Source organism: Pyrus communis, chromosome 15 (assembly GCF_041283825.1).
Source record: "Pyrus communis isolate YQ-2024b chromosome 15, ASM4128382v1, whole genome shotgun sequence".
Lineage (NCBI taxonomy): Eukaryota > Viridiplantae > Streptophyta > Magnoliopsida > Rosales > Rosaceae > Pyrus > Pyrus communis.
In genome coordinates this window covers 16,136,882-16,163,886 of record NC_142579.1, presented here as the reverse complement: position 1 = coordinate 16,163,886, position 27,005 = coordinate 16,136,882, and the positions used below count along the sequence as shown (strand labels likewise).

The window sequence follows — 27,005 nt, the reverse complement described above, 5'->3', positions numbered from 1 at the left end:
ATTAATTTGAAGTTTTATAGCAATAAAATTGTCTTTACCACCATTTCAACCACCATTGCTACAAACACCACTCTTACGTCAACCACCATGTCTACTATCGGTCCACCCCAACCAGCATTCAAAGCGCTGACAAGCCCCCTTCCGTTGATCTCTTCTTCCCTTCGTCCTCTCTACAAACCACATGCATGCTGACTTTGAGCCAGCCCCAAGTCGAAACCGATATCTTCTTGCCCTTTTCCGATTGAATCCTTGGTTACCAACGCCTTCGTCTAGTTGGTCCTCATCTTCACATCCGAGATCGGTCTCACCAGATGATCCGTCTTCTTCAGCATCGAAAAATACGCCATGTCAATGTATGGTCATGGAGATTGGGAGGACGAGAAAGAAAGGTAGTTTAGGGAAAGTGGAGGTCGAGGGTAAACGGAGTTGGGTACTTTTTTTTTTTTTTTTTTTCTGTCATTTTAATTGTTAACAATTAAAGATATAAAAGCAATTTTGAATTTCATACCAAACAAGTGTTTTTAATAGGTTACAAAACATGGCGTAATTTTCTCGCAAACCTGTTAAATAATTTACAGACAGAGACTCTCCCGAATATACAAAATCCTCCTGAGGTTTGAATTAATGAAGTGACTCACATTAGCGGGAGATAAGCGCCACCATGACCTTTCCTGAGTACAAGTGGTCCAACATTGTCCGGAACCCTATCTAATGCGTTCATGCATGCATCGATGACATCCCCAAAGCCAGTAGCCACAGTAGCCAGTTGTAACCGCAGCTTCAAATCTCTCGTCCTTCTCAACAAGCATCTAAACGACCTCCCCAGATACTTGGCCCATTCAGCTGGCAACCCTCCCCCCGTTAGCCAAACCGAGAATTGGGATTGGTCCCCTCTCGCTGCCACCTCTGCCCTATAAAATCTTGCTAGATCAGCAAGCATCGAAGGCTGGAGAGGAAGAACGGCCACAAATTCAGCCACAAACTCTTCCATTACTTCCGGTTTCAGCATCTGGTTCCAAAGTACCAAAGCCCACTCACTTGGCTGATTAAGGCCATAGGCTTCAGCAACAATGAGGGCTTCTTGAAAACGAGACTGTTCAACAAGGGCCCGCCTGGCATTGGTTTCCGAACGGTACAGCCACTGGAAGTCAGGCATTCGAATTTGAAGGGACACAAGGGAAGCCTGAGCGCATGCAGCGCGTGTTTTGTTGCCAGCATCGATGGATTTGTGAACTTCAGCAGCTTCAATGTAAAACCGCATAGAGTCTAAAAGATCTTCATTCTGATCCTTGTCATAACGGCCATACCACTGCTCAGATGACTGCTCCGCTCGTGACTCTAAGAGAGCAGCCGTTTCATGTTTCATGTCAAAATGATTGTAGACCTGACAAAAATCGTATAAAGATAACAGCTCTTGTATTAGATAGTTGTTTCAGAGACATATGTAGGCTATTAATTTATTTTATAGCCTGGATTAAGCTGCAATCCAGTACTAAAATATCAAACATATAATTGATCAAGTATTACGTTGGCTTAATAACACTCTTTAATGAGAATTTTCCACATAAAATTTACTGTACCATATAAGCCGTAAGGGTCGCAAGAAATCAAGACTGCATATACTAACCATAGCAAAGGCATCAAGGTCATTTGGATTGAAATGCTTGAGTGATGTGAGAACAGCCATTCGAAACCCCCTAACAGCCTCAGCAGTGCCAGAACTTGCATCTGCTGCAGCAGAATACTTCTGAAGAAGGAGATCCAGTTGACCATTTTCTATCAGAATTCCAAGAATGAAATTGAGGGCATGGAAGTTTCCTACTCCAGTTATGAGACGGGCCAAACATGAAAAATCACCCTCAGAGACATACGCTTCTACCCTAGTAGCTGCGAGGGCTACAAGAACATCAACTCCATCAAGGCAAGATGATAATTTGTAGAAGTGGTGGGACAAAATTAGAAGCTCAACCTGAAAACACGATTGAAAGCCAAAAAAGCATTAGCGCTTGAACATGAAAGATGGTCCAATTAACCGTATCAATAATTGATCCTTTTCAATAATCTTCCTGTGTCCACTCTCTTAGTTTCCCCTTCTCACTCTAAGGGACCCTCTGGGTGGAGTCATTCCAAATTAAGGCATTTTGATGACATTATCAGGTTTAATTGTTTGTTTAGACTACTACAATCCACATATGCCAAGATTCGAATAAGAAGAAGAGGAAGACAACAAATAGATTCAATACGTGATGGTTTGATTGTAAATGTTCGGCTTAATATTGTCGGGCTCGTTGTTTGACAGCGTAACCTTTTCAGACTCAACAATAACATCAAGATATATCAGTACCTCACAGGCATGTGGTACTTCTTGTCCGGTAATAACCAAACGCATCAATGCATGTCCAATTTCTTGCTCAGAAGAGCAAAGCTCTGCCCACTTCAAGAAGTCTGAAAATCTCCACAATAAAGGAGCAGGTCCTTCTTCCTTTTGAGAATCCATATACCCTCCACGATGAGCAGCCAATAAGCCCTGAAACATAATTTTGACATACTTTTAAAGCCATTTTGTTGTCCAAATGTAACTACCATTAGGTAGAACATACTGCACAAAGCGTAGTCAAAATCCAAAATGAAACTATATTCCATAAGTGAATCATGTACGTGTTCATGTACAGGTCAAGATTCAAGAAATACACAAGCCAAATTCAAGCTATTTTCTTACTAATAAAAAAAATTACATTGAAAATGAAAAATTAATCACGCATTAAGAAGAAAAGTGTAAATCTAAAGGGTCCTACAACAAGCTACAACTTTATTTTTTCACCCTGAAAAGAAAAATATTTTTATTAATACCAAAGATAATTATGAAGTGTCGATACTGTATCCACAATCTGAATATCTAGCCTCAAGTAAAATACTGGACCTCTCAAATAGAGCCAAGTTACAAAAACCTCAAGACTTGAAACCTAAATTCATTTGACAGCTGCTAACACAGCCATCATTATAGAAGAGTTACAATATATGTTACATAAAATATTAAAAACTATACTGTCAATGGTTAATAAGTGGTTTGATATTTGAATTTTCAATTTTTTGCCTACACATCTTGTATGCGAACCAAATTGATTATCAATTACAGCTGTGGAGATTTCCTAACAACAAGAGTTATTGTAAAAAATTTGATACAAATACGATACAGTAATTGACAGAGAAGGGATAGATGGCTTGTCTTTGCTTTCTTTGAAATCAATTCATTACCAAATCAACTGGATAACGTAACACCCAGAAAATAACCAATCAAAATTGAGTAAGAGAGAGAAGAAAAAACAAACACGTTAGGAAGAGAAATTTATAAAAATCTAAAAGATGAAAACTGTTGAACATACTTATTGAAGGGGAACTATAGATAGTTCAATTAGGGTTCAGCACTTGTGTTGTCTTCTAGACTGTTTATTGTATTGTCAATTAAATTACTGTTGGCACACGAGAACCATTTTTTTTCAGCTCACGATTATATAGACTATGGAAGTGGTTCAAGTAAAGGTGACAACAACAATGGTAAAATATAATTTGCCGGATATATAAGCAACTTTCTAGATTCACAATTATGCGAATCATGCCTGAATGTGTGCCAGGGAAAGGGGGGGTGGGGTGGTTTATACACAGATAGTATTTTGTTTTGGCAAGTCACCATTTCTCATGTATTTATATATACCCTTGAAGGAAGTTTAGGTTCCACCCTAAAACCAACTGGAAATTAGGGGAGTGGCCCAACCCCTTACAAGCACATGGAAGGTCCCTTAATTCCATAATGTGGGATTCATAATCTCAACAATACTACACGTTTTGCATATGTATATGGATATACACAAATTTTCTGTTCACAATGAGACAACGAATGTGTCTAACACCACGAATGCTGACTTCATCACACCCCCCCCCCCCCCCCCCCCAAAAAAAAACAAAAACAGAAAAAAAAAAAAAAAAAAAAAAAAAACCAGTTGAACATAAAACAAGCGAACAGGTAAATATTTTTAAACAAACCTTTAGAAAGGATTCTGCAAGAATTTGAGCAATACTGGCCGCTGGCATTGAATGAGTTCTTACAAGGAGATGCGCCTCCTCAAATGACTCCTGTGCTTTAAGGGAAAGTAGCTGTAGTAATTCAATTGGCTGCTTATCAAATGCCTCGGAAAATGAAATGCCTAAGATGGTTGCAGCTTTGGCGACTGCTATTATCTTCTTGCAAATTCCACGCCCACAACCTTCAGAAAGATTGGTTGCAAGACTCTCCAAAACCTTCGATATTCAGAATATCACGTTAATTTAAGGACATTAAGAGCATCATCCAAGTAACCGAAACAATATTGGGTCTCTGTTAGAAGAGAAAGAAGGGGTAGACCACAAATAGCCATTAAGAAAGCTATTGAGCTTGAACTAAAAGTTCCAAATTAAAAAACCAAGTATTTACTTGAGCCGTGCTAGCAACCGAGTATTAGCTCAGGTGCTCAATCATTCAAAGTCTTTTGATTAAGTCACACGTCCCATTTTTGATATTGCTTTTGTTTTCTTGTTTTGAAAACTACTTTTTTCTAATTAATTACAGAGCTGCAACTGAAGTCCAAATTTTATTTTATTCCATCTTCCTCAAATCATATGATGGAATAGGGTCCCCAAAAACTGAAACTTGCAGCACAGTAAGAATCAGAAAATATGCTCCAATGAAGTAAAAAGCACAAACATCTTGCTGGAAATAAAAAATAAATATAGACAAGTTGACCAGTACCAAATAGAGCTTCCAATAAAGAAAACTTTAGATAACCATAATCCCAGATAATGAATTAACCGACTATATTAGACACAAGAAGTTGCAATTCAGGATGAAAAGTCTGATGGGAAATTCCACGCTGTGATGTGTGAAGAACTGAGGGTTGAAAAGAAAATCAGTGGCAGCTCTGTCATTATTTAGAAAAATCAGTCTCTGAAGCAAGGAACAAAAGCAATGTAACAGTTGCAGAAGTGGCTTAACTAAAAGCTTTTGCCTGATTTAGAGCCTGTGCCAGCATATGTTGCTAGCACGGAATTTACACTTTATACATGCGAAGAGAACATGAACAAAACCAAAAAAAAAAAAAAAAAAAAAAAAAAGAAAAAAAAGAAAAAAACATAGCGTGCACGAGGAGAGAGAGATGAGAGAAGGGCAGATTTGCAAAATAACCTGCACTGGGTCAACTTGATGCTGTTCATTCAGTATGTTGTACGATTGCATAACAGAACGCACCTCCTCATCTAGCATTGATAAGGATACTTTCTTACTTGAAGACATTCCTGCAAGTTTCAATGCAGCATCCACAACTACAAATTCATATGGGATTTTATCTGGAGATAGCTTATGCTGGAGTTGCTTTGCAGCTGCTATTTGTCCAAATTCCAATAAGGAAAGAACAGCACTTTCTGGCTCTGCTGGTCCTACCCCTTCCTCCCATCGTGAAAAAGACATTTCCATTTTTATATTTTCGTCCTGAGATTGTAAATCACTTCTAACGTTGGGAGGGTTGGAACCATCATGAAGATCAGTGTGCTTCTCGACCGCATCAAGTGGTGGCCGTCTTAACGGCCCGTAGCCTTTTGTCCTCCGCTTAGTCTTTGTACTCCCCCCTGTGGTCATTGGAAAGCTAGTATCTAATACATAGTTCTTGTTATGTGCCTGGTTATTTTCTCTTAGATCATGTTTCTCAACCGTTCTATTCTTAAATGTACCAACATGATTGTCCATTTTTGTTATTAGACATGCAGTCCGGTCAATAATACTGGAGCTATTTTTCATAATTGGGTCACGGCTAGAACTGCTTAAATTGTAGTCTCCTTCATCCTTAATGTGTGCTTCTGATTCTACTGCCAAGAGCCACACTTTAGTCTCGATTTCTCGAATAAGATGAAGTGGATAAGCTCTGGAAAATTGATTACCCCAATTAGTGAAGTTATTAAACAAAGACATAACAATTAAATAAAATGTGTTGTATGTAACGTACGGACTGGACAGGGTTATCATCCCGCTTAACCATTGTAGAGAAAGCAGCAACAGCTCATGAAGCTCTCTAGCTGGAAGATCTTTTTCCAAAGCTTCTGCATGTTTCAGGAAAAATAACCCAGCCTGGAAACCACATCATAGCAAATACTCTCACAAAATAAACAAGAGACTGTAAATGAATTTTGGTTCAAAACTGTTTCAAATACAAGGACAAAGTACCTGTGAAGCTGGGAAAGAGTATCTGATGAACAACGTTTGGCAATGGCCCCATAATGCAATTCTCTCCTCTGGAACATCCCAAAGAAACTCCTTCCATTCAGCTACCATTGATTCAGCCTAAATTGGTAAACAGTAGGAAAAAAAAAAAGGAGAAAGAGGTCAGAAAGAGGTCAGAATATTCTCAGGATTTAGGTGATGTAATATTACCATGTTCACATTCCTTAACCGAGGATCACATTTTGACCAAGGGAACCTAAAGCATACATACATATTACAAATTTTGAAGAAAACATAAACAAAGAAAATACCTGCAACCAACCTTACTAGATAATCAATCATTATCTGTCAACTGATTAATACTGATAGCTAACCCATACCTTTCCTAGTTTCCTTCTATAAATTATAGTGTGCTTAGGATAGATGACCTGAAGAACGTTGGGGTTCCACCATAAAACCAATTGACAATATGGGGAGTAGCCCAACTACTTATAAGCACATGCAAGGTCCCTCATTCCTTCGAAGTGGGATTCACTCTCAACACGCCCCCTCACGTGTGGCGCATTATCAAGCCTAGCATGTGGACAACACAAAACCAATTGGCAATATGGGGAGTAGCCCAAATACTTGTAAGCATCAGCAAAGCTTCCTCCTTTCCCCAGTGTGGGATTCACTCTCAACATAACCCATACAGTTCTGATGCGTACATGAGGTATCTCCATATGCTCTTTTAAACCTTTTTATTTTTCTCAAAAATAGTCATGGTTCTCAGTAGATGGGTTGCAATGTGCAATATTGTCAAGGAACTATCCAATTTTTGGAAACTAAAAACAGTTATAAATAAGATTAGAAGGTGCATCCTCTCCTATTTCCATACTATCCAATTGTTTATTACAGCAGATATCCAGGAAATATAACCATATCTAACACCAATCAGGCATCTGTAGAAACTTACTAGAGACATAGGTTCAAAATTTTCAGACCCTTGGGAGATGATATATGTATACAAGAATGTAGAATAATCACAGTTTCAGTTAAGTTCTCCTAAATAAAGTGCCTATCAATCTCAACATGTTTAGTAATACCAATAGCTTCCTAATTGTCGCAACATAGCTTCATTGGATCCCTATGAGCAATACTGATAACTGCCTAATTGTCATAACATAGCTTCATCGGGTCCCTATGAGCAATCTTCAAATTTCTTATCGAGATCTTCAACCACAGTAGTCCACACACTGTAAGGCCCTAAATTCTACTTCCACACTAGATCTGGCCACAAATGACTGCTGCTTACTCTGCCATGTCACTAGATGGCCACCACCAATTGCAATACCATGTAGTTGATGTCTAAGTTATGAAATAGAACTGGCCAATCAGGATTTGTGCAGGCCTCTACCCAAAACTGTCATGCTTCAAAACAAAAGGCCCTTACCTGGGCTGATTTAAAGTATCAAAGAATGCAGAAATCAACTCAATTAATATAGTTTTACCAGCCACCAACCAACTAGCCTAGCTGCAGCTCAAAGTCCAAAACAGTTGTTGCAAATTCTACAGCAGTGCCTAATTGCACAAAGTCATTAGTATTTAAATTCAAAGAATACCTGATTTTCAGTTACACGATGAACAGCAGATTTCCAAGGTGCACCACTGGCCTCCAACTGTCTGGCCCAGTTCCGTGCCTGCTCCCAGTGCCTGTTATTCTCCAGTCCCATTGCAAGGGAAACATCATCTAAAGTCTCGCTCCCAAGATGTAAAGTGTCATCCTTGCGTAATAATGGCTCTGCTAAATTAATTTTCCAATAAAGACGTCGGTAGTATATTGCTGCGGACCCTCCATCACCAAAATCAGTTGAAGCAAGCAGTTGCAGTAAACATCTTTTCTCGTAAGGAGATGGACATGTCAAAAGCATTGAATCTGCAGCTTTAATGGCGGTGAAGCTGATCCATGATGTACCAATCTGCGCTTCTCGTCCAACATTTACTGGCAGGCGTGTTGATTCTTCTTTAATTCGGGCAGAAAATGAACCCAAGTGCGCTGAGGCTTCAGATAGGCGCATTTGTGAAAATGCCTGAGGTGGGAGAAAAAAGAAAAAATTTATACATTGTCATACCCATCTATTCAGTTCCAGAAGCAACAGGATATCAATTGAACAATGTCAAAATCTTTATAAATCAACGAAGACCTTTCAACAATATTGAACGAATCCCCTCCATCTAAAAGACAGTAAGAAAGACAATAAAAATCCTTCAATATTGATAATAGCACATGGTTATTTAATCTATGAACAAGTATGCATTCATGATTTCTATCATGCTGAGAAAGAGTAGTAAAGCATGACAATGTCAGCGCACAGCTTAACAGCTCGAACTTCACCAGGGATAAACCAAGAAATTCTAACATAAACAATGCAAACCATATGCCAATTGCTGATCATCGGAGACAGATATGAACTGTCCACACATACTAGCAGCTCTAGGAGCAGCACGTTGCATCGGACAACATAAAGTCTCAAGTAACAGCAACTATACATCCTTAAGGCTATGTTTGGGAGAGGGATTTCCAGATCCAGAGGGATTGAGGTCTAAGTTATTAAGAAATGGACAGCAAAATAATGAGGGATTAGAGATGCCCTCCATGAGCATTACAAGGGCATGTGAGAGATATTTTTAAATGACTCCTCCCAAGTAGGGATTTGCAAACCAGGCATTACAAACGCATGCTCATATCAGGCATTTCTAATCCCTCCTAACAAACATTTTCTAATCAATTTCCCACTAAATTGACCTCAATCCCTTGGGAAATAGAAATCCCTCACTCAAACATAGCCTAAAAGCAAAGGACAGGAAAAAAAAATCCCTCTGAAATAGCCTATTGAAAGGAGGAACCCTCTTCGAATGAAAAATCACAGATGGAAGGGATTATTGATTTTTATTTTATTTACAAACCTGGAGAGCACGTATGAAAGGTAAGAGAGAACATGACGGAAGGAACATTTCAAATGCCCTTAACAAAGGCAGGAACAAGTGTTGCTCACAAAGCACTGCAACCATCTTGGACAGCAAAGCAGGCCCTTCCTCAGAATCACTGGAAACATTCATACTTTCCCCAAGTTCTATCTTTCTTTCTCCTTTAGAAATAAGGCCCGGGGAATCAAATATATTTGCACACGGAAGAGAATTTGAAATATTAGAAATTGAAGCATCTGAGGGATCTCTTGAGATGGGCTCCAAAAGCCGCCTTCGTTTTGAATTTTTCCTATTGTAATGAAAACACATGCCTTTACTTCCTGCTGGAAGGGAATTAGTAGCTTCTACGGCTGCTCCAACATTTCTTGCAATTCTGGAAGCAATATCATTCACCTTAATAGAAGAAGTTTCCCTGTGGAGCATAAAGTTGCAGTCAGAAGCAAAATAATGCATCAGTAATGACACCTGAGAAATTCATATCACAAAAATATCTAAACCAAGTGCGGAGTCAGTGAGTCGCAACATAAAAATATTCATATAGATATAGTTTTAAATGAATACATAATCCAGGAAGAATCATCAATTGTAAATGAATATCAGCACTAACCTTGCAGCAGTAATTTCCAGCCATACTGTTAGGCAAGATATCGGAGACACATCTGAAAAGCAAGAGGCAATCATTGCCAAAATTGACCAGGACAACTCCTTCGCTTTCAACAAAATGGCCCCTCCAGGAAATTTCTGCTTTTCACATTCTGCTAATATTCTAAAGAGTTCGACTGGGACACAAATGTTTTCTTCTGGAAAGGACACTTCACTATTCTTTTCTGTAGTATCTATATATGAGGAGGAGCTAGCTTTTCTTCTTAACTGCATGCCTTTCAAAACTGTTGAAATATGAATTTTGAGACGTGGATCATTAAACTCCTTTGATGCCTGAAAAATGATATAATGAGAAATGGTACAATATCATTAAATATGTCTGGTTCACATCAAGTTGTATAATACGTTTTAAATTAGCAGTAATATATACCATTTGGACCACCGTATCAAAAGGATATCCTCCAATCTGAGCTTCCGACAAAAATCCGACCTTAAAGAGACAAAAAGAGGAAGGGATCCAAGTTTAAAAAAATTTGTATTCACAAATCAGATTCGTTTTGTAATTAATGACAATTATGATATGATAATATGTACAAACCCAATCGTTGTCTCTTGCCAATACAGAAAGGTATTTTGTACTCAAGGGAAGGTGATGCATCTGACAAAAAACTGTAACTAAATTCCAGTGATGGCTTGCAGCTTTCTGTTTAGATCTTAACTCCATTCCATCACCATTGCCACTCAAAAGCCAAGAACCACATGTCTTTACATCCACCGTTTGAGGAAGGCTAGCTTTTTCCAAGTGATGTAAAACAAGCATGAGAGCTCGTGAAGATTGTTTACCAGCAGCTACATTTGGAGTACCCTTTTGCTTACTATTTCTTGAAATATCCTGGTGCAGATATTCATCTGCTAGAGCTCGAGCGATAGATACTGTTATATCACTTTCATGGCTAACTGCATGAAATTCAGAACTCTTGGTTGGAAGTTGCCTTAAGCTCTCAATATTTTCATTCGATTTGTAGAAAGAAGATATCCGTCTCAAGGCTGCAATGTCTATGCGGAGCATGCTGACAGAAAAGCCACAAAGCTCCAGGAGGAGAGCACATGATGCCACCAACACAGAATCCTCAAAATGCATAATTGCAAATGGCACAACCTACAATAGAGCAAAATAACAAACTTCAAAGCATGATCCGAAGTAAGCGTTTAATCTTTTTATGAAAGCGAGGGCTCAGCAATAAATAAATTTAGACAAGAAGAAAATCATCCATAATACAAAGTTAAATATTTCTATACCAGTAATTATCATTCACCAAAAGTATAACACTGGAATAGAAGAAACTAAAACTTACAGATGCAAGAAGAGACTTTTCACTTTCTTTTATAGGTCCAAGAAGTGTTTGAACATCTGCTTGAACATTTGTTTGTCCATGTGCTTGCCTTTCTGACTTTAGTTTTTGAATTCTCGCAGTAAGTAAATGATTAAAAGCTGCTAGTGCACGTCCACGATGTAAATGGTGCTCCAAGCCAAGTGAGTTTTCCTGGCGTCAAAAAAACTACTAAGATGAGAGGTAGAACATTGTAAAAGCACTAGAGAAGCAATAAATAGGGTTTTTCTTCTTTTCTTTTTTCTTTTAACGTTTCAACAAATATATATTTGAGCAGTTGTACAATGGTACCAACATCATCAAAATGAAATCCTACAAATTGTGTTAACTCAGAAAGAACAGTAATGCAACAATTCAGTTAAGAAATTATTTTAAAAAGATATACCCACCAAAACAAACATGAATAAACGAAGCAATAGAATGAATAACAGATTCCTCAGCAAAACTAAAAAAACATAAAAAAAAATAAAAAATAAAAAAAAAGACCGTTAATCACAGCCCCTTGCTCTTCCATTTTAAGAAATATATTTTGTAGTACCACCAATGTATTAAAAGCGTGAGGCGTGGGCGAGGCGTCCGAGGAGAAGCCTAGCCTAGGCGTGAGGCGAAGCCTTACAGGATTTAATTTTTTTTTATATTAAAAAATAATAGTATGTAAAATAAACATCCATTCTCAATTTTTCATTCAAATCCATAGTCATTCAAAAGATAATATCATTTAAATTCATCATTCAAAGGTAATATCACCAAAATTCATCATTCAAAAGGTAATACAAACAAAGAAAACAATCATTCATCCAAATCATCTTCATATAAATCAAAATACAAACAAATATATAAATCATTCATCTAAATCCTCTTCATCTAAATAAATTTCTAACAATTTATTAATTAATTTATAAATTAATCCTTTAATTAATTTATTAACAATTAACCCTTTAGTGCCAATTTCTAACAATTTCTAACAATTTATCTAAGTGCCAATTTATGGCAGTGCACATGGACACAATTTATGGCGGCAGAAGCATTAAGTTTATGGTATAAGACTATAAGTGCAAAACAGTTTGGCAGCCACACAGACATAAAACCATGGGCTCTGTCCCCTGTTTTCTATTCTGCTTCTTCCTCTCTCTCTCTGTCTGTCCCCTGTTTTCTATTCTGCTTCTTCCTCTCTCTCTCTGTCTCTCTCTCGCAGAGCACCTTCGGCCTTCCCCAGAAAATGCAAAACCAGAAAACTAAATCCCCATTAACCCCAGAAAACTATTAACCCCTTCCCCAGAAAATAAATCCCTAATTTCAGAAACCGTAACCTTTGGGATCTTGCTGACGGCGCTGGGGCTGGGCTGATGGCGCTGAGGTGACGGCGGCGTGGCGGTGTGGCGACACCGATGTTCTGAGCCTCTGGGCTTCTGGCGCGCGGGAGTAGAAGAAGCAAGGCAGAGCCGCAGAAGGCAAAAGGCAGAGGCAGAAAAATGGGTCGAATTCGAAGGTATGGTGGGTGAAGACTGAAAATCCTTACCCAAACGACGTTGTTTTGGGTTTGGATAGTTTAAAAAAAAAAAAAAAAAAAACGTCCAGACGCCTTGAGGCGCGCCTCCGCCGCCTCGGCGTCTCCGGCGAAGCATTTCGCCTACTCCAGCAAAACTGAGGCGTTTGCCTCTCCGCCCAGCCTCAAGGGCGCCTAGGCGCACCCCGAGGCGAGTTCTTTAAAACATTGAGTACCACTCAGTAAAATATACATCTACCATTCAAATTGAGGAAAAAAAAAATGAGTCAACAAACCAATTTCCCCCAACTTCACTAGATTAAATACGACGATATGCAAGCAAGAAAGTCTAATTAGTAACTAGAGGACAGATAAGTTGCAGTTCAAATCACAACAACAACAAAGCCACTGTGGCAAATACATGGTCAAACAAAACTATCTTTAACGGCTAATATTCGATGATGGAAGCTAAAATTAGTCTGATATGGGTAATATTAATAATTGTTAACACGAGAAAAGCATACAGATACCTCAAGCGCAGAATTATAGAGTTCCTCCTGAATGTGTTTTTGGATGGCAGCTTCCAAGGAGATTGCGCTGAACTCAGTATCCTCATCAGCGTTTATGAAAAACTCTGCATCTCTGTGTAACAAACCTTCTCCTATTGGCAGACCTGACACTGTTTGCCATCCAAGAGGACCCTGCAATATCATGCAAGTATATGATACAACAACCAAATCCAAATAAGTATACACCACTAACAAGTGATGAGCACAGGAGAATCTGTATGGAGCAAATAACATGCCATTTCAAGTCACAGTTGACCAGTAATCAAGAGTAAAGAGAAATTTGTGTGTGCGCACAAACGTGGCCATAAATAATGAAAGGAATACATTGATACATGATAAACAACAATAAGAGACCTGCACATAAAGCTGAATCAGTCTCCGTAGAGGCTTAGGATACCAGCATGGCAGCATTTGTCGAAGTGATGTATCACATCCAGAAGAGAAAAATATTTTGCAGCGCCAATTTATATAATCTGAAAAGAGTTGAATGGGCAAAATTGTCAATAGTAAATAACAATGAAACGAATTATCAAAGAACTAAAAGTGCTCTACTGCTGCAAAACAGGGTAGCTAAAGCTTACCATTATTTGCCTTAGGCCCCCAAAAACTGGAAATGGGATCATGCCCAAAACATGCTGATACAAATGATTGCCACAATGTAGGGAAACGCTGAAGAGTAGGCCTAAGATTCTCTAGTGTGCACTGGGCTGATGTGCTGCTATGCCTCGTTACACTACCACTACTCAGACAACTTTGAATTGGGACAGAAGCATACATTAAGGTTGCCACAGCTGCCAATTCTGCCCCTCCTTCAGAAATGTCATCAACGGTACGAATTATTTCATCCATCTCTGGAACGCTTAGGTTACTTCCAGGAACTAGATTGCGTGACATGATCGCGCGAGCATTAGAAAATGATGCTTCATACTCACACCCCTTTACCCTAGAGAGGAGCAACCATCTTGCCCATTCACAATCTCCCTGTATGAATGCATTGCAGAAAACATATGAGACATGCATGGTGTTTTTGACAATAATAAGAAGGTAAAGGGGAAGTCAGAGGACCGCATATATGATACATTATCGAATAGAGCTCATGAAGCAATTTAGAAGAGTGGCAGGAAAACAACTCTCCATTAGCCTAGGTGACTTCTAACACTGCTGCCTCCCCAATGATGGATGAAACAAGAAAATTGGCAGAGGTTAAAAATAGAAAATATCAAGTTTTGCAACATTTATTCCAAAATTACACAATAGTGTACCAAAATCATAATGAATTGGAAAATAGGGTCGTTTTCTCATCCAAACTACGAAGTATTTAACAACTACCCCAAATAGTTTAATAGACATAAAACAATCGTGGTCACAGCTGTAAAGTGATGTCAGTCAAATATGACTCCTTAAAAAATAAAAATTATAGAATCCACAAATTAGCTTTGTTGGAACAACCAAATGATGTGGAGGAATTAAGAGGGGTTTCAGTAAACTACTTATGAATAGAGAGAAAATTAGTCAGCAGATTATCAAAAAATGGATATCATATTTTATCAACATTAGTGGTGTTTTCCAATATTTTAAATTTCCTAAGTTTCTCCTTGAGAATCTAGATTTAAGGAGAAATCTTGATTTTGAGAGTATATGCAGTAAACCTTGTTCTGTTCCCTTTGCCGTACAATCTAGATTTAAGGAGAAATCTTGATTTTGAGATTATATGCAGTACACCTTGTTCTGTTCCCTTTGCCGTACTTTCTTTCACTTTATAATGAATGCCTTGTTCCTTATAAAAGTAAAACATAAATTAGCTCCCCCACACCCTACGTCAGAAAATGTTTTTAGTTTTTTGAATAACCCAGGACTTCACTTGTCAGCTTTCTGACACATCTATTAAACTGGGGCTCACAGCCAAACCCTATAAAGTGTGGGGGCAAGAAACATTAGCGATTTCTAGATAGGTGCTTTAAGGGTTTGGAACCTGACACCACATCTTACTTACCAGTGTCAGTGGCATAGATTTGTTGTTTGTTGTGGATCATGGATGAATGAACTAAGAGAACCTGAGGAACTTCAGAAGAATCTAAAGAAATAAGTATTTGCAAAACTGTAATGTGGCACCCTCACCCACCCCACCAAAAAAAAAAAAAAAAAATGTTATGAGAGGGGGGAGTAGGTGTAAAATATTTGGGAGAGTCCGATTTGAGAATCCTTGTGAGCTTCAATATTTCAGTGGGGCTACTCTTTTCCTGTTACCTGTCTGATTGGAAAACAGTGTCTTAAGAGGGCTACTCTTTTCCTGTTACCTGTCTGATTGGAACACAGTGTCTTAGAGTCTTGTTCTTGCTGTCTTATATTTAGACGAAGTTTTTTAGTGGCTGTTTTTTTTCCTTCAAAGAAGCTTTAGACATTGCAATTCAGGTCTTACAGGCCAGAGGACATCTTGTCAAAAATTTCATGAGGTAAGGTAATTAAAGATCTGAAGCAAGGCCTTTACCCCATAAAAAATATGTTACCAAAAAAAAGATCTGAAGCAAGGGATGTTGTGAAAGCTTCTACACCAATTATTGCAATTAATACAGAGGTGAGGCTGTTTGACTTTGGTGAACTGAAATTTGCAATGCAGTCATCAGTACCAACATATTAAAATGTACACACAAAGATGTTAAGGACCTTGTGCTTTAGAAATTGGAGAAATTAAATTTTTTTAAAATAAAGGGGTGACTGAATTTGAAAACTGCCATTTAGTTTTATTTGCTGATTTATTATGGTCTAAGGAAGAGCTACTGGCATCAAATAACTAGAAGTCACATGTATTCAATGACTTGAGCTGAATGAATTCTTTAAATACGGAGTAATGTGCAAGTACTTAGCTCTGTGTAAACAATTAATGGTTGACTATGAAAACTAATAAAGGTATCAAGGAACTATATTGAATGGGGTAATCATGTCTAGTGTTATTGGCTCATCTGAAAATAATGTCCTCTTTTATAAAAGTTTGGTGGTTTTGATGTAGGACAATTGATACAGAAGCATCTAGAATGTCCCAAGGCTACTTTCCAGTTGACATATACAACAAGAGATAAGAAAGTAGGACAACTGATGCAAGATCTCTCCTTTTTCAAAGCAATTAGCTCAATAGAGAATAATATAAGAGACGCTAAAGTAAGTGAGATATCAGGGCACACGCCTTTATAGAAATACTTGGTTTCATTAATCCAGAATTTACTTTCTTCATAGGTTAACAGTTGGTTTCATTAATCCAGAATTTACTTTCTTCATAGGTTTCAAATGGAACTGCTTAAGACTCCTAGGAATAGGTAAAAGACTTGTTTATAATACAAAAAATACTAGAGACACATCCTATAGTAGTAAACTCTTAGAAAACTTCAATGAGATTGAGTTTTCATTAGACCAAATACATTGACTACTAATAACTCTTGACATATACTCTTGGATTGACTTTTTGACATTTTACAATGGCATTCCTCTTTCCACCAAAAAAGCCTCACTGTTGGACTTCAGCCAGCAAGCTTAGTCCTGGGCTTCCATACAGACGTTAACCAAACTGCTGCAAATGCATCTAGTTACGTATTTAATGCTGTAATGGGGCAATAATTTCTAAAATCTAGGCTTTATTGATGAATAGGTCTTGTCAACAATACTAGAGAAACATCATATAGTAGTAAACTCTTAAGATGCTCCATATTACTCCTCTAATGGGGACCATGGGGTTACAATTCCTTCTATTTATAAATAGAAAAAAGTTAATTGCATTTTATCACTAAGCATCTAACTGTAAATGTTAGGGACCGAATTTGTACTTTAAAAAGAAACAAATTGCATTTTATCACTAAGCTATCTATGGGGTGGGGGACCTCCAAAGTCCCAAGGGATTGAAGCCAAATTAGTAAGGCGTGGGCAACAAAATGTAAGACTGCAATAGAAAATTATAAGGGCATGTGAGAGGGTTTTGCAAATAACCACTTGGAAGGAGTCATTTATAATCTCTCATACGTGTCTTTATAATGCTCATGAAGTTCATTTCTAATCTCCTCTATCTAACATATTGTGGTCCATTCCTTACTAACTTGGCTTCAATCCCTAGTGATTTGGAAATCCCTCTCCCAAATATAGCCTAAAGTGATACAAAGTGCATTAAGAGGTAGACATAACCAATGTAATAGCATAAACAAAATAACAGCCAATAGAGTAGATAAAAGGAAATTCAGTTAGAGTAGACCAGCTTTGAGAAGCTCACTGCATATCTTTGAACTTACCGCAGCTTCCTGTAATGATGCATATGAATTATTATCTTGTAACAACTCATGCTGGTCCAGGTAAAGGTCCAGAAGGTATGGCAAGTTATACTGCGCACAATGATGTATGAGTAGCTTATGCAAGGCTTGCAAGGTCCCGACATGAAATTTTCCACGTTCATCTGGAAATTGAGGGACTGATAAACTCTCAATCTTATCATCCTTGGAAGGTACTTCATACTTGCTAGTAATGAAGCCAGAACGGGCAAGCAGAAGTAATATATCAGCAGTGCCTTCCCAATATTCCTTTAAGAAAATAAAGCTTCTCGCAAGTTTCTCTTGCATTAGCATCCTTAACCATATGGAGGACATATTATGACATGAAAACCTGAAAACTTTGATTTCTGGAACATCCATGCAGACAGCATCCAATTCTTCAATAGAGCACAGGTAAGCACCATAATCAGATCCCCTACTGCATCCAACATTTGAAACAGGCTGTAACCCATCCAAGCTGACTTGGAGGCTTCCAACTGCTAAAAATTGTGGTGGAATAAGGTCCAGGAGTCTAGAGACTTGCTCCCAGTCGCTGTGGCATACATGGTACTCAAGCTGTGATTCCCACAATACATGCACACCCATAAAAGATGGCTGATCCAAGACTATCTGTATTAAAATAAATTTATAAGCTTATGAAGTTTAATCAATCAGGGTTTTCCAATCATGGAAAATAGAAGAATTGTCAAGAAAAACACAGGAACACAAGAAAAGACCTTATAGATTCAGGGATTTCTAAAGTGGACATAGTTAATATTCTATATAAATCATATGTAATATTTAGTTAAGCTTATTTGGAAACTTTTTCAACCATCATGTTCCAAAGAAGCTTAAATTCCAACCACAAATTCGATGGATAGGATATTACACTTGAGTTTCAGCACGTGTAGAACCTTTACAAAGACCAATTTGAAGTACCTACATCTGACTATATGTATATGGACACAGAAATAGGAAGAGTGGCTTACCCGTTCAATGGTTCTTTGGTCATAGAAACTAAACCATACAGCAGCACAAGCCCAGTATCCAGCATAAGCACTATCTTCATCAACCATACGAACAGAAGGATTTTCATTGACATTTGCCCATGAACAAAAAACAACTCCATCAATGTCATCGCACTCAATGGTAGAATTGTTGAATGCATGTGAATGCAACAGGCGCAAATAATATCTCTTAGGCAAACTTGAACAGGCTGGAATTCTAATGAATTCTTTCTGCCGTCCGTGAAGTGTTTTCCAGAAACTACTGCTAGGGTAAAGTCTCTACACCACAAAAGTTTAAATAAACAATGATAAGGTAAGTTTATAAACTGCAAAGGGAATCATCTGGTTGGTACTTGAAATCATACCAGATATGCTCGTAAGGTAAGAAAGACATTTAGTACAAGTCTACGTACCTCAATGAGGGATATCCTATCCAATATCTTCCACTCGTATGGGCCCAGGTAGCCATATCTATTCATCTCTTCAGTGATTTGCACTCGTAAATATCTTCTTACTGTACCAAATAATAACTGCTTGAGGCTAGCTTCTACATCCTCTCCAAGCCTTTGCAATGTGGCCACAGCAAGTCCAGATTCACCCTGCAGGTCGTCAAGTATATTATTGCTGAAACATAAAAGACAATATCTTCATATAGCTAAGCATCAATAAGCTACCTTCAAAAATAGGTCATAAGCAATAGCTCTTCCAATATCACGGACTTCAGTGAAAGTATCATGAGGCTCTTTTCCAGGAACTGAATCTCTTGAACGATGAAGATGGAGTTGAAGAACTGCTAAGGGGAGACGACCAGTGAGTAAAGCATCATTGACTACTGCCTTGAGGTCTAAATTATCTATTTTCCAGCGTGCTATCATCTCTTTGGGATTTTCCAAGGGAAGAATTTTCTTCTCTAAGAACCCCCCTCGTGGCACAAGAGATACTTCACTCAAATCCTCCGGGTCCAAATGCACTGCAGGATCCACAGGTGTCAATGCAAGATTCTCAGAATAGTTAAAGGCAGATGTAGATACAGGAAAGTCTTGTTGTTCTGATGTCTCCAAAGATACGGGGTCTACAGAAACAACTATCAACTGAGATTCATCCTGTGATAAACCATTGTCTAGTAGTGCCGATGTTTCCCCACTGTCCACCTGTAATAATATATTACTTACATTAATTGCAGTAAGGAAAATATGATTTTTTTTTTTTTTTTCCCTAATAGGTTAAGGATAAAAAAACATTTATGCGTAAGAAAGGTAAAACAAAGTGGACCTCGAATGCAAAGTTAATATCAGCTACAAGTACCAGCCTAAACTAATGAAAAACAACATGAACGTAGAGAAGCCTACAAATTACAGAACAGCTGCACTCCAATCTGAAAGGAATAACAGGAAAAAAGACAACTCCCACAACTACGATGCAGTAGATGACCACAGCGAAGCCCAAAAGGGACCCAGCTCATAAACGATCCAGCTCCGCACCACAAAATGAAAACTCTCCTATCCCACTCTTTCCATGATAACCAAAAGATCTGATATCAACCTCCCAGATCTATGCCCCTCTTCTTTTTCATGTAAGTCTCTATCAAAACACCTAATGGATTACTTGCCTCTCTCTTTGCTCCCTCATTGTGACTTGAAAAGTTAAAGTTCCTTTAAAGGTACGTGTGTTGGATAATGTCTCATGGATAGTTAAATACCTGTGCTTTGTTGCAATTTAGGCAACCCTTTGTTTCTCTTTCTCCCCATAGGTGTATTAAGTGTAGAAAGGCTGCAGAAAGCTTGGATTATTTGTTGTTGCATTGTCCAGTGGCTTTTCTTGTGGGATCAGTTAATTTAGGAGGGTTATATTGGTCCATTCATTTGGAGGAGGGTTATATTGGTCCATTCATTTTTTATAAAGAGACAATTTAATAAGGACAGAAAAGGCAAACGAAAAGGGTGGTCCAGCAGACCAGCCCAAACACCGCAACCACAACAAGCAACAAAAAAAAACAACTAAGAAAAAACAAGCAGCCTAAAACAAAAACAGAGTCAGAGTAGCGACGAGCCGCCTTCCAATCTAAGCAAACCAAGGAAAGCGATATTCCAGAGAACTCATTAGAAACTGTGGTCCATAGGGCTGATAGAAACTGAACTTTATCCCATGTCTCCGCATGCTACACCATAATCCTCAAAGATCCTTTGATTTCCCTCCATCCAAAAAACCCAACACACTGTGAAATATACAGCCGAACAAAACCCTGGGTTTTCCTCCCCATCCATGACGGAGAATGGGACTCACTGAAAAGAAGTTAACAATTCTTCGGGATACCCAAGCGATACCCATCTCCCTGGGAAGGTTAAGTTTTTTGGTGGAAAGAAAAGGAGGGTAGTGCTTATGGGAAAGGTGCATTTTTGGGGCTTCTTTGTGGGCATCAGTAGCTTCAGAATTTAGAGTTTTCTTCTTTTATTATTTGGTCAAATTGGCCTGAACTCACTGGCAACATAACATGCTGGACATTTGGAAAGAACATTACCCTACATATATTGAAAAACAAATGTGGTTCCAACTAAAATCTGGAGAGGAAAGAGATGACTTACCAATTCTCTGCCCGGTCTCTTATATTTTGAACCAAGTCGAGATTGCAGGTTTCGTATTATCTCCAAAAATTGAGCCATCTCACAAAGTCTTCTTGAATTTTCCACTTCATCTTGTACCTTTTCTGGTAAAACTGGCAGAAGTGAAAGCATCTGGGTCCTATCATATTCATATGCATCTTTCTTATGTTCAACCAACCAATACTTACGAATCATTTTGGTTGCAAAGCAAGTTGCTAACGCAAGAAGCCTGAAATACAAGAATGAACAAAATAAGTTCCACAAGCTTAAGTATAAAGACCATTGTAAAAATATATATGAGACGTGTATGGTCATTCCAATCATAGCATATACCAAAAAGAAAAGGCAAGCCAGGCAAAAGGTGCACAAAGAATCAAAACCATGAACAATTCTTGGATATAAAACATCATGTGTCCACAACACTTCAATTTGATTAGCAGTATTGAAAAAATACATGGAAATAAGATTAGTCGCTACCAAAAACATTACCCTTGAGGTCTATTTGAACAGCTAATGTGTCGTTTAGTTACTTGAGTAAGAAACGGAACAAACATCACTCAGAACATCCACCAATGCAAAATGGTAACTGAACCTACCTTGATGCAGCAGAAACCTCATTATCATTGCCAACTTTATGAAGCATCAGATACACAGCAGCAAAGAGTAACCTTAATACTCCTTCTTCTGCCAAATTGACACCAACAAGCATTTCTAATGATCTGTCCAACACCAAAATGAAAGATTAAATATTCATGATAAAGGAATGAGAGAAGCATTCATTCTGATTTTTGTCACAAAAACAAGCAGATGGTGAGAAAGAGTTGTTGAAGCAGATTGGTTATCAGTTCAGTTGGCAGCTACGAGATTACCAGAACTTGTTAATGCAATTTTCTTTGCTAAGTCAAGTGAAAAGGGGCGTAATCTTACTGATTCCCCTCTAACGGGTCTTAGTTTACACATCCTAGTAATGTTAATCCTCCTATTAATTTGTACGTTCTGTCAAACAGATTAGTAAAGGCAAGTCACCCACATCAAACAATTAAAAGGTGAAAAAAGGAATAAAAATATGTTTCACCAAACACAGCAGCTGCAACACCTCCACAATCACACATGAGAGGGGATATTGCCCACCCTTTTGGTATCCCCTTTGTTGTTACCAGCTGTGAAGTTGCTGCGTATTAAGTTGTACAAAGAACGTAATTTTGAGTCCTTTGATTACACCATATATTGGTTCAGATGGTTGTCATGTTATACCCAATTTGTTTGACTTGAGGTAGAAATTAAGAAATCAACATTGCTACATTGTGCAATCCCTTGGTATAAATATACCAAATTGAATTATCAGGCACCAGAGTGAAATTTCACTCAAACTACAAGGGTACAAAGTGTAAATGACCTTGAAAAGAATGCAGTTTTGCCAGTTTATAAATCATGTGGCTACCTAAGTTGTGATAATAGAAAACAAGTTCTTACATATTATCCTACAAGACCTACCTGTTTCAGAACCTTCTAATGCCCTACCTTCAGCATATGTAATGCAGAAATGTACAGAAAAACATATTCAAATAGCATGATCCAAAATACACAAGCAAGAATCCCAATGCAGAAGATCATTTTCCATAGGAAGCAACAACAATGCAGAATCTAAAAGTAGAGAATCACACCGTTCTATCTCATCAAATTTCAAGTAGTCCAATGCCAACTGAAGTCGATGCATCCGAGATACTTTCAGGTTCCATCCTGACATGGCATTGATTGCTCAGAATTTATTTCAACATGCCTTGAGATGCAGAAACTCTATGAAATTTCCCATATCCGATATATTTCTATAAGAAACAAATAAGAAACCAAAAGAAAAAAAGTTGGTCATGTGACCTTACTTGTATTTTGGTCCTTCTATAATTACAAATTTACAAGTTACAACTTGGTTTTGCAACGCCATATTAAAATGCATCTATAATAGCTGCTAATGTACTGCTAATTAAAGACATAAGAAGTTAACACCATGAAACACTCCATTAAGTAGGTTGGTCAAGGAGTTGAATTTTGATATGGGGTTTGGTAGTTGGAAGGGAAGAAGTGGATATCTCACGTTTGCAGTTTGTGGCACAACTCCTTTTCCTTTCTAGGAGGGATCAATTTAGTTGTTAATGCTAGAAGATTTAAGTACTGTGTCGGTGATGATAAATAAATGTAAATGGTCAAATGAGGGGATAATACAAACGGAAAAGTGGAGGATTTATACATGGTCTTGCGGTGTGAGGTTGGTAGATGGCCTAGGAAGGCAAAAGATTCGAAAGTTTCAAGACGAACCTATTTTTAGGGAAGTAATATCAGAAGGATGATAAAAAATGGTTAAAGAGAATTTTTTTTCATACCATGGAGAATTAACATCTAGTATACATGTATGTCACACACATGTAGCATGTATACAGAAATGTCCTCACAATATGAGACATTTTTATTTTCTAATATGCAGCAATTAATTTACATTTTTAATTATTAATCTAGAAAAAAACAAGAGGCAGGTCCTAATTCGTTTCCTTAGCCTTGTTATAGCAAGCTAGAGTTGTGGTTCATTATTGTTTGTTTGATTTATTAACCTCCAAAAAAAATGATAAATTCTTTATTCCCTCTGTGCTTAGTTATCAAACCACTGAGAGTACGTTCTCTACATATGTGAAAAGTTCGACCTTGATAGAGAGAAGATGCATGGTAATTTAAAATATAATGCATTAGTGGTCAATTAACCATTTGTCGGCTGACCATGAAACAATTATAAGTATAACATGAATGCAAATCCGGCACAGTAGTATGGACACCAAATCATAAAGGATATGAGGTTAAAAGATAGGTTTTCTCCTACAAATATTCATATGTGGTATATGCTATATAAGGAAAAGCTAAAAAGTTATGCAGAGAACTAAATCCTCACCGTTTTCCAAACACAAGCGATCTGCCTCTTCAGCACTTTCATACAAATGGACTCTGTCCAAAATTTCAACATTCCAGGGTGACCAAAGCTGTTGAGATTCTTTCATTTCCCTTGTGCTTTTAACTTTATCTCCGGTGCCCAAATTGGTCAACTGCCCACACCCAATAACTTCAAGAGGAAGAAAATTTGATGAGACTGATACAGAAGGAAGCACTACTGAAAGACCACTTTCTGTTACCAAATAAAAACATCCCTGGAAAGTGCAGCCCACTGCCTCTCCAATAAAGGCTTCTTCCCTCCCTTGGAGATAAAACATTTCACACCGTGTATTCAAAAAGTTGTCATCACAAACTACGAACTCAGCGTGCAGATTGAGATGAACAATGTGAGAACCCTTCGGGTTCATCATATTCCGGTTCTTAACAAGCCGAGTAATTCCTAATGGAGAGAAACAGATAGGATCATATTCCCTAAACTTATGTGGGGGAAGAAAGATCTTGCGCATCAAGTGTGGCTTATTTTCAGAGTAGTAAGGCTTATGATCTGTTAATTTTGAAGCAGAAAATCTACCCAAAAATGAGCTGGATCCCTTCCCTTCTTGCTTACGGTCCAACTCTTGGTTTCTAAGCACATTACTTCCACAATCATCCGGGAAAGAGGATCTGTCATTTGCCATGGATTGAACAATAGAATTCTGTGAACCAGATATGTTAGAATATACCCTTTGGTGACCTATATCACAACCACCAACCTCCCAACCACCCAACATGCCTAGCCTTTGCTGCTGAATATGTGGAAGTAATTTCTCATTTTCATAATACATGCCCGGTATATAGTCACCAGCTGAAATCACATATATTACACCATAATCATCAACAACAGCTATTAGGGAGGTATGTGAAGCAGCAATCAACCTTTTAAACATTCTCCTATCAGAATAATCACCATGTTGCAAAACTCTTTTGTCATCAACTCCATCAAATTCAGTACTGTGCTTCTCAGAACCTAGAGGCAATGCTCCTTGCTTATGAAAATCCAACTGAGGGTTGAGTCCTAAAGTCTGTGAAATACCTAAATGTGCAACATACTCACCGGACATTACTCCATAGAAAACAACTAAGCCAGATGCATTTAGACAAATAAGAAGGCTATCAGAAAACTGGAAGTCTGTCCATTGTACCACTGAGCCAATAATTGGACACTCGTCAAGCTTCACTGAGGAAACACACTGAATTCCCCGCCTATCTAATCTAGCAACCAGAAGTACATTATTTTTCTTAGTAATTTCACTTTCATCACTAGTATTCAAAGTTACAGGATCAACCTGTGTGAAAACAAATCCAATAAAGCAATGTGAATTGCTTGAAAACACTCTGGAGCACTTGTATAAACAGTTCATTCCAAAACCAAAAATATTAGACAAAATTTCAGATTTGAAATGCGGACCAGATGAAGTCAAATGTGTATTTATAGAGTTATCACTCTCTGACTTTTGAATGGTTTCCTGGGTGCACTCATTTGACACTGAATCACTGTTAGAAAGGAAGTCCAGAAATGGTAAATTACTATTAAACAAACCAAATGAAACGACTTTCGCAGAGCAAGGAAACAATGACTTTTCTGGGAACTTGGTCAATATGTTACCATTGTATTCAACAGTTTCAACTTTTGTCAGAAAAGATTGCAACCATTTCTTAGAAGCAACGCCTTTTGGCAACTCATCGTTCCCAGGCACATTACATTTGTTATGGGGACTTTCACCGTCTCCATTGGCTCTGTTTAAATCAATATTTCCAGTGGCATTAACACTCAAGCTGGTAGCTTCCTCCACCACCGTATTTTCAACTAAGGAGGCAGAAGGCCCCCATTCCACCCACCTCCCCTGGACATACTCACCATGCAGTGCATTCCTGTCAACATCAGTGTTTCGGGTGGATTCAACAAAAGCATGTACCACCAGACCTTGCTTGCCAGATACAAACAAAATTTCACTAAACAAAGCATCCTTGTTCTGATCATAATTATCCTCACAGATACCCCAAGCCAAAGAGTTAACATCACCAACAAAAGGGTAGTTTTCGGATCTTGCAATTTCCCTATCAAAAGTGAAATCATTATCAAAATCTAGAACAGAATCATCCCCTATTGAATCTGACTTGCCAGGGGGTGTCAATGGTTGTGAGCAGAAACCAGAGCCAGTCTCCAGATTACTACTACCAGTTGTAGAGTCCCCTGCAGTAAATTACAATAAGAGAAATTAAACCCGGTAACAGAACTGGGAACCAGCAACACAGTAAAGGTAAAAGGAATCACCGCTAAGTAGAGGAATAAACAAGGCTTCGGAGTGGTAAGAAAGCAGCAACAATAGCTGTCTCGTTGGAGAAATAAAAGCTTGGCGAAATTCGGAAAGGTTTAGGTGGGCGAGAGAAGGGCCCCATCTCTGTAGCTGCAGAACAGAAGCCGCTGCAGGTCCCTTATCAACCAATGACAAATCCATTGCGATCCTTCCTTCAAGTCGACAAATCAAAATCGGAATCGGAAGTTCAATTTTATGTTTATGTTTTGGTATAACACACACACACACAGAGCACAAGAAAATCACACTCCTGTATGCATCAAATTCCTCTCCCTTTTAGGTTTTGGTGCATGCAGCAACAGGTACAGGAACAGGATCATCAATTTTCAATCGAACATGTATGTATTGATGACCAAAAGGAAAAAAAAACTAACTTGTACAGAACGGAGCGTAGCGGTTTTCTCAATCGCCGGCCAGCATCGTTTCGGAAGGACGCCGGAAAATATTCTCCAAGAGCTGAGATCTTCAATTCCCGAGTCCCGACCGAGGAGGACAGTTTCTGGTTTTTGGAGCTTTCAGGCAAGCAGCCAACCCAGAATCCGAAGAAGTACAGACTAGCGT

At 38.2% G+C, this 27,005-nt stretch overlaps 1 protein-coding gene and 1 long non-coding RNA gene across 3 annotated transcripts; one reads left to right on the top strand and one right to left on the bottom strand.

Moving 5' to 3' along the window:
• Positions 1 to 484: 484 nt before the first annotated feature.
• Positions 485 to 27,005, bottom strand: LOC137737025 (spatacsin carboxy-terminus protein). Of its 2 annotated transcripts, none has more exons than XM_068476372.2 (26): positions 26,819 to 27,005; positions 26,402 to 26,596; positions 24,089 to 26,320; positions 22,818 to 22,893; positions 21,750 to 21,872; positions 21,136 to 21,382; positions 19,228 to 19,704; positions 18,967 to 19,152; positions 18,536 to 18,832; positions 17,532 to 18,176; positions 13,842 to 14,241; positions 13,615 to 13,733; positions 13,222 to 13,392; positions 11,170 to 11,358; positions 10,413 to 10,973; positions 10,245 to 10,304; positions 9,819 to 10,147; positions 9,191 to 9,623; positions 7,846 to 8,313; positions 6,248 to 6,364; positions 6,030 to 6,151; positions 5,216 to 5,948; positions 4,042 to 4,296; positions 2,345 to 2,527; positions 1,628 to 1,969; positions 485 to 1,384 (listed from the first exon to the last, which is right to left on the bottom strand). In XM_068476372.2, the coding sequence occupies exons 2-26, from the start codon at positions 26,583 to 26,585 to the stop codon at positions 635 to 637; spliced, it is 9,699 nt and encodes a 3,232-aa protein (XP_068332473.2). In that variant the 5' UTR covers positions 26,586 to 26,596; positions 26,819 to 27,005; the 3' UTR covers positions 485 to 634. The 2 variants fall into 2 exon arrangements, with proteins under 2 accessions (XP_068332473.2, XP_068332482.2); XM_068476381.2 differs by having other exon boundaries at positions 26,402 to 26,592; positions 26,819 to 26,983.
• LOC148690581 (uncharacterized) lies at positions 10,040 to 13,862 on the top strand. Its single transcript, XR_015956409.1, has 2 exons — positions 10,040 to 11,739; positions 12,925 to 13,862. It is a non-coding gene; the product is annotated as an uncharacterized LOC148690581 (long non-coding RNA).

Excerpts from the sequence above, each read along its gene's own strand:
- LOC137737025 (XM_068476372.2), bottom strand. The coding sequence starts at position 26,585 with ATGGATTTGTCATTGGTTGATAAGGGACCTGCAGCGGCTTCTGTTCTG. Across the intron at positions 18,177-18,535 it reads ACCAAAGAACCATTGAACGG|ATAGTCTTGGATCAGCCATC; the intron begins GTAAGCCACTCT and ends ATTTTAATACAG. Across the intron at positions 10,148-10,244 it reads TTGATACGGTGGTCCAAATG|GCATCAAAGGAGTTTAATGA; the intron begins GTATATATTACT and ends ATCATTTTTCAG.